The sequence below is a fragment of the Oreochromis aureus genome, linkage group 16, assembly GCF_013358895.1.
Source record: "Oreochromis aureus strain Israel breed Guangdong linkage group 16, ZZ_aureus, whole genome shotgun sequence".
NCBI lineage: Eukaryota > Metazoa > Chordata > Actinopteri > Cichliformes > Cichlidae > Oreochromis > Oreochromis aureus.
In genome coordinates this window covers 10,781,554-10,794,781 of record NC_052957.1, presented here as the reverse complement: position 1 = coordinate 10,794,781, position 13,228 = coordinate 10,781,554, and the positions used below count along the sequence as shown (strand labels likewise).

The 13,228-nt window shown below is 38.2% G+C and overlaps 3 protein-coding genes across 3 annotated transcripts; all 3 read left to right on the top strand.

Moving 5' to 3' along the window:
* The first annotated feature begins 769 nt into the window (after positions 1 to 769).
* LOC116320673 (olfactory receptor 11A1-like) lies at positions 770 to 1,711 on the top strand. The gene has a single exon (XM_031740346.2). The coding sequence runs from the start codon at positions 770 to 772 to the stop codon at positions 1,709 to 1,711; it is 942 nt and encodes a 313-aa protein (XP_031596206.2).
* Positions 1,712 to 3,312: 1,601 nt separating this feature from the next.
* LOC116320680 (olfactory receptor 142-like) lies at positions 3,313 to 4,242 on the top strand. The gene has a single exon (XM_031740350.1). It carries the CDS (start codon positions 3,313 to 3,315, stop codon positions 4,240 to 4,242), a length of 930 nt encoding a protein of 309 aa, XP_031596210.1.
* A 3,973-nt stretch (positions 4,243 to 8,215) lies between these two features.
* LOC116320675 (olfactory receptor 142-like) lies at positions 8,216 to 9,145 on the top strand. Its single transcript, XM_031740347.2, has one exon. The coding sequence runs from the start codon at positions 8,216 to 8,218 to the stop codon at positions 9,143 to 9,145; it is 930 nt and encodes a 309-aa protein (XP_031596207.2).
* The last annotated feature ends 4,083 nt before the right edge of the window (positions 9,146 to 13,228 follow it).

Here is a 13,228-nt window from a genome sequence, read left to right as displayed (position 1 = left end):
GCGTTCTTCTGGTTTTTACACATTAAAATAAAAAAAAGAGTGAAACTAAAGACATTTCCTGCACATTTTTTTTAGGTTATTGTTGAAAATTTCAGGGAGTAAGTCAGTTTTTTCTGCTTCTTTTCAGGGTTAAATGTGAAATACATTCTCATTTACAAAATATGTAAATATTCTTTGTAAATATTCTTTTCTTTTACAATCTAAAAAGTAAAGGAAGACTCATTATAACACAGCTATATTATGTATTTTTGAATTAAGGGAAAAGTATGTTGCTTATCAAACATATAATAATCTTAGTCACTGTGCTGCTGTTTTACACTGAAAACAAAGGTCTTAATAGACAATCAATTCAAGCTCTATAGAGAGCTTGAATTGATCGTAACAACAAGCTTGACACTCCATACCCATGAATCACCCCTCAAAATTCCTCAGGATGCTGCTGAAGTTCTTCTTCTTAAACTAAATGCATTCATTCATCTTACTGCTCATCATTTGCTCACACCTGTTTGAAGTCATTTCCCCGATCTCAGTAGTTACATAAGATACAAAGAACTTTATTCTTAAAAGTAAATTTAATTTTTTTTTTAAATATTTAACTCGCACCACTTACATCATACTAACCACGTAATTGTGGCTGACAAGAAGAGTATATAAACCTCTAGTGACATACTCTGTCAGGGAGACAGTACACAGACTTCATTTCACCCTGACTTTAACTTCTAAAAATGTCATTTGCTCTCAGTTTGAAATGTCACCTACTAAGGTTGTTATGGATAATGTTTCAGTGGTTACTGTTTTTACTCTTTCAGGTTTAAGTGACATTACAAACTACAGGGTGACTCTCTTTGTTCTCACTTTACTGTGTTACTGTGTGATTTGGCTGGTAAATTTGACGATAATTGTGACAGTCATTGTGGATAAAAGTCTTCATGAACCCATGTACATCTTCCTCTGCAATCTGTGCTTCAATGGACTCTGTGGGACAGCTGCATTTTATCCCAAGTTTCTCTACGATCTTCTGTCCACCACTCATGTCATCTCTTATGCAGGATGCCTTTTACAGGGTTTTGTAGTGCACTCCTCAGTTGCTGCTGACTTCTCTCTTCTAGCTCTCATGGCCTATGACAGATACGTGGCTATATGTCGACCTCTTGTGTACCACTCTCTGATGACTACACAAAAAGTTTGTATTTTTGTATTTTTTGCTTGGCTTATTCCCTTTTATCTTCTCTTAATAAGCACGATAACAACAGCAACATCGAGGTTATGTGGCTCACACATACCAAGGATCTACTGTATAAACTGGTTAATTTCTAATCTAGCTTGTTCTGCCTCTGTAGCTACAATTATTATTCCCGCTTTTAATTACACCTTTTATTTTGGTCATGCCGTTTTTATTTTCTGGTCTTATGTACATCTGATCAAAACATGTCAGTCATCCAATGAAAACTGGAACAAATTTATGCAGACATGTGTACCACATTTATTCTCTTTAACAGTTGTTATTCTGTCTTTTCTTTTTGATATGTTATACATGCGATTTGGCTCAAAGGAAATACCACAAAGTTTTGAGAATTTCATGGCAATGGAAATTCTCCTCATCCCACCAATTATTAATCCCGTCATGTATGGATTTAAATTGACACAAATAAGAAACAGAGTTTTGAATTTTATATGTGGTAAAAGTTCAGCTTTGAGATTAAAGTCATGAGTCTCTCTGCACAGAAGGGCATAAAATCTCTTTTTATATGCACATATGTAAATTAAGCAAACTGTGATTTGTAGTGTAAATAAATAGATACGATGACAGATACATGTTTCCAGACTGTTTTCATTAATTGAAATATAAGTAGAACTTCCTTTTGGTTTATACATGCTGAAATTTTAAAAAGAAAACAACACACATTGAAATTAAACACATTTCCTGTACATTATTAGTTTCTGTCCTGTATGGACAAAAAAAAGTTAAATGTAGTTACATCTTTTTCTGATGTTTAGCTTCTTTTTTCTGGTTGACTACAATATTTTTACTCACCTAGTTTTGTTACACTTAACTATAATGCCCCTGGTCCAAAATTTTATTCTCAGCTAATTATTTAAAATTTTAATATGAAAATGCTACTAAATCTCTGCCAGAGGTGCGAGTTGAAAAACTCCCCGACCTAGACCTCTGCACACCTTTAATTTTAAAACAGTCTTTTGGGTTTTCTTTATCTCCAAAATTAAGTGGCTGTCATCAGACCAGGCTACAAACCACTGTATTAAAAAAAAGAAAATTCTTATGTTCTCTTCCTTGTGAAGCAAATTGTGTAAAGGAGTAACCTGAGTAACCTGAGCAAATAAGCACTGGGGTTCATGAAGTGTGTACCCAACATCAATAATGGTGGAGCAACAAAAACAAAAGCAACCTGTAACTGACCAACTGTTAAAAATAAGCAGTTGGGCATGTTCAGGTAGCCAGCTAAGCAGCTCCACCATCACCAGAACTTCCACTGATTATTGAAACAAGCTCAATGGGAAAAACACCATTCTGGATATCTAGAGTAGTGTGAAAAAGTGCCCTTAAACGTAAACACAAAATGCAATTTGTAAAGGTGTTAATTATTATTATTATTATTGCTATTTTCACTTTGTGAAAAAGTGATTGCCCCCTAAAACTAATGACTGGTTGGGCCAACCTTAGCAGCAACAACTGCAATCAAGCATTTCCAAAAACTGTCAATGAGTGCTGTGGAGGAATTTTGGCACCACTCATCTTTTCAGAATGGTTGTAATTCAGCCACATTGGAGAGTTTTCCAGCATGAACCACCTTTTTGATGTCAAGCCACAAGCATCTCAGTTGGACAGGTCACGACTTTGACTAGGCCACTCCAAAGTCTATTCATGGTTCCATTTACCACAGCAAGTCTTCATACAAAAAAAAGGAAATCATGAAGGGGGCATGTATAATGTTCTAAAAGGTAGTGTTTCAATTCCAAAACACGATCTGGTCTTATATATTATATGATATGATATGATATGATATGATATATTTTACAATTATTTATTTCTGTAAATTCAAAAGGTACTTTTATTATACTATATTATTATATAGTTTTGCTTTGTTGTTTTTCAGGGAATTTTTTTAATAGATCAAGAGAGGTTGAATTCCCAGCTGTGTTTTGTTGTTAAACAAAAGGCGATAATTAAGAGGTGTAGAGGCACAGCAGACAATGGTAGAGATGGCGATGCAGTAGCTCTGTCCTCTGTACACTCACATATACTCACACACACATATTTTTACACTAATAAGGCATTTGAGGTCTCTGATCATGGATAATGTGTCTAATGTAAAAACCTTTGTTCTATTAGGATTTAATGAGACAATGAATTTCAGAGTACCCCTCTTCATAATAACTTTACTGCATTATTGTGTGATTTTCTTTTTCAATATCTCTCTTGTGCTGCTCATTTTCTTCGATGAAAACCTCCATGAACCTATGTACATTTTTCTGAGCAGCTTCTGCATTAATGCACTTTATGGGACCACAGGTTTCTACCCCAAATTCCTTTCGGACTTACTGTCATCTTTTCATCACATCTCATATGAAGGATGCTTGCTACAAGCTTTTATCATGTACTCATTTGCCTCTTGTGATTTGTCCATTTTAGCTGTTATGGCCTTTGACAGGTATCTGGCTATATGTCGACCTCTGCACTACCACTCTTTCATGACTAAGAGGAGGCTCTCTCAGCTGGTGTGTTTCTCCTGGCTAACACCTTTCTGCATTTTCTCCATGAATATCCTGCTAACATCAAGAATCAAGTTATGTGGTATAAACATTCAGAGAGTCTTGTGTCTAGACTGGTTAATTGTTAAACTTGCTTGTCCTGAAGTCAACACCTTTTTAAAAAATATTGGTCCATATGCAACACTTATTGTTTATATATTTCATGGCTTTTTCATAATTTGGACTTACACGCATCTTATTAAAACATGTGCGAGGTCCAGAGAAGACAGGGTAAAGTTTATGCAGACCTGTGTGCCCCATCTGACCTCTTTGATCATATTTCTCTTTGTAATGGTTTTTCAGTCGATATATGGGCGATTTGACTCCCCAGATTCGTCTCGAAGCTTCCAGAATTTTATTGCTACTGAATTTCTCATTATCCCTCCAGTTATGAATCCTCTTATATATGGATTCAAACTCACCAAAATACGAAACAGAATCCTGACTTCAGTTTATCTTAACAGAAAATAACTAACATGAAATTTAGAGTTTCTTCAAAGATGAAAATGTAGGTTTTCCTTATAGTAAAGAATATATAGTGAGAGATATGAACATACCTGAAATGAGCAAGCCTTACTGTGCATTCTCTTCAGTTTTGTCAAAGACCAACTACAATGTAGCATGCTATGTTATTTTTAAGTGAATAATTTGACTTGTGTGAATATATTGATCAGATTTATTCTAAATTGCATTTTTATGAGTTTTTATTTTTATTTTTTTTACATTGTTTTTAATTCAATACTTCCACAAAAGACTGTACTTGCTTCAGTTTCATTTTTATGCTCACAAAATGCTTAACTTTAGTCTGTTTGTTATTTCCAGAATTGGTTTTATTACCTTTTCTGTTTCATACTATTATGAGATGTTGTTTATCAGCAAGGAATTTTAGAAGTTTAAAGGCAAGGCAAGGCACGTTTATTTATATAGCAAAATTCAACAGCAAGGTGATTCAAAGTGCTTTACAGAGACATTAAAAAACAAACACAAATAAAAAGGATGATTTAAGATGGAAAAAAAAAAGAAAGAACGGAACAGTAGATAAAATCAGTAGTTGAAATGTAAGTTTTGAAATTTAAGCTTAAAAGTAAAATAGTGTGGATTTGGTGCTTTATTCAAATGCAGCTGAGAACAGGTGAGTCTTCAACCTGGATTTAAATAAACTGAGTGTTTCAGCTGATCTGAGGCTTTCTGGGAGTTTGTTCCAGATATATGGAGCTGAAGGCAGCTTCTCCATTTCTGGTTCTGACTATGGGAACTGATAAAAAAAAAAAAAACAGGATCCAGATGACCTGAGGGATCTGGAAGGTTCATACTGGATCAGATGTCAGATGTAAAATAGATGTAACAATCCAAACCCAACACTTTGTGCATGAAATAGACTCAAAGGGATGTAGAATACCAGATTAAATAAATACATGCAGAAATGTTTATTTACTACATTTAACACAAACTGTTAAAGACTAACTTACTGAAGATATTTTCTGTAATTTTTTTAATTTTATTTTAGTTAGTTTAGTTTTTAGTTTTACACAAATATTGTTTCAGTTAATTTTTTTTTATCATTTTGTTTATCTGCAAAGCATTTCCATATTTACAGTTTTAGTAAGATGTAATAACTTTGATATGGACTCCTGCACCCCTCCTTTGTTTCTAGATGCAATGCATTTAGAATAAAAGCAACAGTTCATTGAACGAAGTTCATCTTACTTATTCATGCCATGTCTTCATATCTATATAGAAATGTATAACACAAAATTTTCACACTACTTAGTAACTAATGATGTGTACTGTATACGCTGTTGGCCTATAAGTGTGATTTATCCTGAAATGACTGAAAATATTATTTATTGCTAAATACTTAAAGAGCCACAGTTCTGATGTGTGGATTTTATTGTATTATTGTATTTTTTTAAGTAAGAGAAATTTGAATTTCAACACAAAGGGCACTATTGTGAGATATCACACTAAAATATTTTTTAGATTGTAGTTGATAAAATAATAAAAATTAAAATTATGATAAAAAATCAGGAAGTCAAGTTCTTGCAATGGCCACTGACTTAAAAAGTAAGTCAATCCTAAGAGACTGGTACAAAAAAACGTGAGTTTCTATGGATAGTATAACATCTCATAACACCTCTATTGGGGCACAATCTGATATTGTCGTGTTGGTGTTGTTCCCAGATCATCATACTAAATGTTGTTCCAGGATCAACATTGCAAGTGACCAATGAGAATGTTGTGACGTCATACTTTTGCGACTTCGGGAAAAACCGCCGTAAAACAGAAAAATGTAGTTAAGCTGCGAGAAACCGCCTCTGTCCGCTGATCAACGGACCCTGACCCTAATCCTAACCCTAACCCTTTAATAAACGGTAAGCAGAATTGATATTGTCCTTGCAACAGTGGAATTTCATAAATGCACGAATGGGTTGGCGCGCAAAAGAATAACGTCACAACAATGTGATTGGTCACTTGCAATGTTGAACCTGGAACAACATTTTCATGATGATCTGCGACCAACACCAACACGACGATATCAGATCTCCCTCTATTGGGAGTGAATTGTTTGACAACTTGTCTTTCTGGATGCTCCAACTACTGCTACTACTAATATTAACAATAATAACTTTATTTGTATAGGACTTTTCAGAACCCAGAGTTACAAAGTGCATAACAGTCCTAATAAAAGCCACATATTAAAGAGACACACTTTCCAGCATACAGACATATTTTTAAGATAGGTTAAAATAAAAACCAGATCCAGTTTGCCCATTTTTATGTGTGGAACCTCTAACATGTTGCACCAAATTAAATGATTTTGCATTGCTAAGTTGTATCCGTGCAATAGAGACATCAATATTTAGATTAAAATCTCCTACCAAAATGAGCCTATCAAATTTTACAAACAGAAAAAAGCAGGTTAGAGAATTCATTCAAAAAAAAAATATATTGCAGGATTTAAGAAAATGATATAGGAGTAAATTGAACACTGTTTAGGATACTTGTGCATCTTAAAATGTGGCCTGAGGATCTTGAGACATTGGATAATTTATAATTGGGTGGACAAGTTCAGCAAGGGGTTCCTCTGGTTTGAGACAGGTGTCGGTGATACAGAAATTGTCCAATTTTTTCTGACAAAATTATAAACGATAAATGATTTATTAAGAAAGATCTACTGTTAAATAAGGGCAATATTTAACAGAGCTTCCAGAGCCGAGACGTACAGGCCACAGTGCTTAGATTATTGAGCTTTGGTGTACAAATGTGACCAATGTAAGACTTTTTCTGTCTTATAATCACTGGAATTGGTAACGATGAGGTAGTGGACTGGGAAACTAGGCATAGTAGTGTTGCAGTAGTGGTTGTATCAATTTAGTTATTGAAACTGTGATAAAACAGTTGCAGTGGAGTTTGGGTAACATGATTTTTCAGGCATCGTGCTGTAGAAGGCTTATATGAATGACTAGTTATAGGTACAGCCACTTCGACTGACAGGTGCCCTAACCCAGCAGCTGGAGGGGATCAGCATCTGCTAGGCCTGACGCTTAGGTTATTGTTCTCACCGGCAGAATTGCAGAATAGAAGATTGGAAAAATGTTTCCTGGTCTGATGAGTCTCAGGATCAGAAGTTGGTGAAAACAACATGAAAGGCAAGCTCCATCCTGCCTTGTATCAACAGCTTAGAGACTAGCACCATTACACCGCGATCACTCTAAGGGGTGCTGTCCTACTCCCTACCTTTACAGGGACTCCACTCTTCTATGTAGTGTCATATAAAATAATTTATTAATAACAGTCTGTGGTTCTGTCATAAGGCTGTATGAAGTGGGCAGGATGGAGGATCTAAAATGCATACTCTCAGTCAAAAACTAAATTCAAAAAGCGGATTAATTGCTGGACTTAAGAAATGCAAAAAATAAACTGGACTGAACTGGAAACTAATCAAACAGTAAAACATTGTTTTCCAAAACAGAAAGCGCTGGGTTTACGACGCAGGAACATATGAAATCATTTCAGTTCTCTGCTTATTGAACTAATGAAAAGCTTCACCCCTTAATACTTATGGTTAAAGTAAAATGCAGCAATTTAAGCATTTCACATGGTGAAGAGCAACTGCATATTATTCAATCTAACCAATAAGTGAAGTCTGTAAGGTAAGACGTGCTGCTGTCATCACTTTAGGATGGCATTAACCATGGCACCATGAACAACTACAAAATTGAACTTAAATCCATCTTCTCTTGTCCTTTGGTCATTTTTTTCTTGTTCAGTAGACCAACAGAGGCTGAATTCCCAGGTGTGAGTTTTGTTGTTGAGCCAAAGGCAATAATTAACAGGAGGTGTAGAGGAAGAGCAGGTTATTGTTAGGGATGTAGCTGCAGCTGCTCTTTGCTCTTTGCACTCACAAGTTGTTACTCTAAGAAAGTACATGTTTTTTCTGATCATGGATAATGTGTCTAATGTAAGAAGTTTCATTCTATTAGGATTTAATGAGACAATGAATTTCAGAGTACCCCTCTTCTCAGTTACTTTACTGTATTACTGTGTGATTTTGTTTTTCAATATCTCTCTTGTGCTGCTCATTGTCTTGGATGAAAACCTGCATGAACCTATGTATATTTTCCTGAGTAGCTTCTGCATTAATGCACTTTATGGGTCCACAGGTTTCTACCCAAAATTTCTTTCAGATTTACTGACGTCTTCTCAGACAATCTCCCATGAAGGGTGCCTTTTACAAGCTTTTATCATGTACTCATTTGTCTGTTGTAATTCATCCATTTTAGCTGTCATGGCCTTTGACAGGTATCTGGCTATATGTCGACCTCTGCACTACCACTCTTTCATGAGTAAGAGGAGGCTCTCTCAACTGGTGTGTTTCTCCTGGCTAACACCTTTATGCATTTTTGCCATCAATGTTGTGCTTACAGCAAGACTTAAGTTATGTGATATAAAGATTCAGAGAGTCTTATGTCTAAATTGGTTAATTGTTAAACTTGCTTGTCCTGATGCTGACACCTTTTCAAACAACATCACAGCATATGCAACAGTTATCATTTATGTTTCTCATGGCTTTTTTATCATTTGGACTTACACACACCTTATTAAAACATGCACGAGGTCCAGAGAGGACAGGGTAAAGTTTATGCAGACCTGTGTGCCCCATCTGACCTCTTTGATCACATTTCTGTCTGTAGTTGTTTTTCAGTTTGTGTACATGCGATTCGAATCCACAGATTTACCTCAAAGCCTCCAAAACTTCATCGCTACTGAATTTGTGATCATCCCTCCAATTATGAATCCTCTTATATATGGATTCAAACTCACCAAAATACGAAACAGGATTTTGGGTTTAGTTTGTTTTAAAAGAAAATGAAACACCTTCAGAGTTAAGAGTTTCAAAAATAAAAGGACTGGAAAATCACAAAAATGTACATTATTCTGTTAAATATATGACTGATAAGAGCGGGCCTCGCAAGATCAGCTAACAATGCAACATCTTATAGAATTTTTTTTACATGTTATATGTGTGAATACAATAGACTTTTGTTTTTTTACTTTTTGCTTTTTCAAATTCAAATATTTCACATTTCAAATTTTGGTTTATTTCTAGTTTGCTTGTGTAAATGTACTTGTTATGTATATTAAAGCTTAGGTTTAGTGTGATTAATACTTTCAGTGTTAGCTTTTGTATTAATAATATTTTGTAGAGGTTTTTATCAAGAGGAAAGATGCAACACTAGAAATACAACTTCTAACTCCTTCTTGATTCACACTCATGTAGACAACCCAGTCTCAGAGAACAGCACTGTTTCTTACTCAATTTTGACCAAATTGTCAAAGATGTAAAGAGAGGTGATATAGTTTTTTGGGTTTTTTTTTATCGTAATCCAAAATGAATTTTCACATTTGGTTTGAGCATATAGTTAGTTTTAACTAATTACAATAACTGACAAGTGTATACTTCCTCTGCATTTCTGTGTGTAATGCATTACTTATAGTATTATAAACCAGGGTTTATCGGGTTACTCAAGGATTTATCTATATATTTCTATATATAAATGTGTGTCTGTGTGTTTTATTGCACTCATTTTAAATAAAATGGAGATGTGATTTTTAAAATATATTATTACTAAACTTCTGCATGTACAAATCCCTGGTTTATAATACTATAAGTAATGCCTGGTGGGTGATGGGCTCCGCAGGGCTGCCCTTTGACACCAATTCTGTTCATAATTTTTATGGACATAATTTCTAGGTGTAGCCAAGTGGCGGAAGGCTTTCACTTCGGTGGTCTCAGGATCTCATCTCTGCTTTTCGCAGATGATGTGGTCCTGTTGGCTTCATCAGGTGATGGGCTCCAGGTCTCGCCTTGGAACAGTTCGCAGCCGAGTGTGAAGCGGTGCGAATGAGAATCAGCACCTCCAAATCTGAGGCCATGGTCCTCAGCTGGAAAAGGGTGGAGTGCCCACTCCGGGTCAGGGACAAGACCCTGCCCCAAGTGGAGGAGTTTAAGTATCTCGGGGTCTTGTTCACGAGTGATGGGAGAAGGGAGCGGGAGATCGACAGATGGATTGGTGCAGCGGCTGCAGTGATGCGGACGTTGTACTGGTCTGTTGTGGTGAAGAGAGAGCTGAGTGTAAAAGCGAAGCTCTCAGTTTACCGGTCTTTCTACGCCCCTACCCTCACCTATGGTCACAAGCTGTGGGTAGTGACCGAAAGAACGAGATCGCGAATACAAGTGGCAGAAATGGGTTTCCTCCGAAGGGTGGCTGGCCTCTCCCTTAGAGATAGGGTGAGAAGTTTGGCCATTCGGGAGGGGCTCAGAGTAGAGCCGCTGCTCCTCCACATCGAAAGGAGCCAGTTGAAGTGGTTCTGGCATCTGACAAGGATGCCTCCTGGGCAAGGTTTTCCAGGCATGTCCCACCGGGAGGAGGCCCCGGGGCAGACCCAGGACACGCTGGAGAGATTATATCTCTCGGCTGGCCTGGGAACACCTTGGTGTTCTCCCGGATAAGATGGAGGAGGTGGCTGGGGAGAGGGAGGTCTGGGCTTCTCTGCTTGGGCTGCTGCCCCCGCGACCTGGCCCCGGATAAGCGGAAGAAAATGGATGGATGGATGGATGGATGGATGGGTCGGGGGTAAGATCCCCTCGCTCGAACTCACACTTCTTGCTTTTAACAAACAGCCGGTTCTCCAGTAGGCGTTGCAGGACCTGTCTGACCTGGGTTTCATGCTCTGACTGGGATTTGGTAAAGATTAAGATGTCGTCGAGGTAGACGAAAACGAACTGGTTGATGAAATCCGTCAGAACATTGTTCACCAGTGCCTGGAAAACTGCAGGGGCATTTGCCCGAGGTATTGTAAGCGGTTTTCCATTCATCGCCCTCCCAGATCCGAAACAAATGATAAGCATTTCTTAAGTCCAACTTGCTGAAAATAGTAGCCCCCTGGAGCAGCTCGAAGGCTGAAGTAAGGAGAGGGAGCAGGTATTTGTTCTTATCTGTTACAGTGGCTTGCAAAAGTATTCGGCCCCCTTGAACTTTTCCACATTTTGTCACATTACAGCCACAAACATGAATCAATTTTATTGGAATTCCACATGAAAGACCAATACAAAGTGGTGTACACGTGAGAAGTGGAACGAAAATCATACATAATTCCAAACATTTTTTACAAATAAATAACTGAAAAGTGGGGTGTGCGTAATTATTCAGCCCCCTTTGGTCTGAGTGCAGTCAGTTGCCCATAGACACTGCCTGATGAGTGCTAATGACTAAATAGAGTGCACCTGTGTGTGATCTAATGTCAGTACAAGTACAGCTGCTCTGTGACGGCCTCAGAGGTTGTCTAAGAGAATATTGGGAGCAACAACACCATGAAGTCCAAAGAACACACCAGACAGGTCAGGGATAAAGTTATTGAGAAATTTAAAGCAGGCTTAGGCTACAAAAAGATTTCCCAAGCCTTGAACATCCCACGGAGCACTGTTCAAGCGATCATTCAGAAATGGAAGGAGTATGGCACAACTGTAAACCTATCAAGACAAGGCCGTCCACCTAAACTCACAGGCCGAACAAGGAGAGCGCTGATCAGAAATGCAGCCAAGAGGCCCATGGTGACTTTGGACGAGCTGCAGAGATCTACAGCTCAGGTGGGGGAATCTGTCCATAGGACAACTATTAGTCGTGCACTGCACAAAGTTGGCCTTTATGGAAGAGTGGCAAGAAGAAAGCCATTGTTAACAGAAAACCATACGAAGTCCCGTTTGCAGTTTGCCACAAGCCATGTGGAGGACACAGCAAACATGTGGAAGAAGTGTGTGGCGGAAAACTAACACTGCACATCACTCTGAACACAACATCCCCACTGTCAAATATGGTGGTGGCAGCATCATGCTCTGGGGGTGCTTCTGTTGAGCAGGGACAGGGAAGCTGGTCAGAGTTGATGGGAAGATGGATGGAGCCAAATACAGGGCAATCTTGGAAGAAAACCTCTTGGAGTCTGCAAAAGACTTGAGACTGGGGCGGAGGTTCACCTTCCAGCAGGACAACGACCCTAAACATAAAGCCAGGGCAACAATAGAATGGTTTAAAACAAAACATATCCATGTGTTAGAATGGCCCAGTCAAAGTCCAGATCTAAATCCAATCGAGAATCTGTGGCAAGATCTGAAAACTGCTGTTCACAAACGCTGTCCATCTAATCAGACTGAGCTGGAGCTGTTTTGCAAAGAAGAATGGGCAAGGATTTCAGTCTGTAGATGTGCAAAGCTGGTAGAGACATATCCTAAAAGACTGGCAGCTGTAATTGCAGCAAAAGGTGGTTCTACAAAGTATTGACTCAGGGGGCTGAATAATTACGCACACCCCACTTTGCAGTTATTTATTTGTAAAAAATGTTTGGAATCATGTATGATTTTTGTTCCACTTCTCAAGTGTAAACCACTTTGTATTGGTCTGTCACGTGGAATTCCAATAAAATTGATTCATGTTTGTGGCTGTAATGTGACAAAATGTGGAAAAGTTCAAGGGGGACGAATACTTTTGCAAGCCACTGTATGTTGTTTAACCCACGGTAGTCTATGCATGGACGGAGAGTTTTGCCTTTTTTCTCAATGAAGAAAAACCCTGCAGCAACAGGCGATGAAGAGGCGCGAAAATGTATTTTTCCATAGCTTCTCGCTTAGGTGAAGAGAGACTGTAGAGGCAGCTCGTGGGCAACGGGGCTCCGGGGAGCAGATCGATGGCGCAGTCATACGGCCGATGTGGGGGTAATGACTGAGCCCGGTCCTTCCGAAAAACCTCAGCGAGATCATGATAAATGGGGGGCATCTTAGACAAATCGGAGGACACGGACGGTTCAGCAGGGGAAGCAGGTGTGTTAGGTGGTCAGGCAGACTTTAGGCAGGTCATATGACACTCCTCCCCCCACCCCTTAATGCAGCCTTTATGCCAAT

Excerpts from the sequence above, each read along its gene's own strand:
- LOC116320673 (XM_031740346.2), top strand. The coding sequence starts at position 770 with ATGGATAATGTTTCAGTGGTTACTGTTTTTACTCTTTCAGGTTTAAGT.
- LOC116320680 (XM_031740350.1), top strand. The coding sequence starts at position 3,313 with ATGGATAATGTGTCTAATGTAAAAACCTTTGTTCTATTAGGATTTAAT.
- LOC116320675 (XM_031740347.2), top strand. The coding sequence starts at position 8,216 with ATGGATAATGTGTCTAATGTAAGAAGTTTCATTCTATTAGGATTTAAT.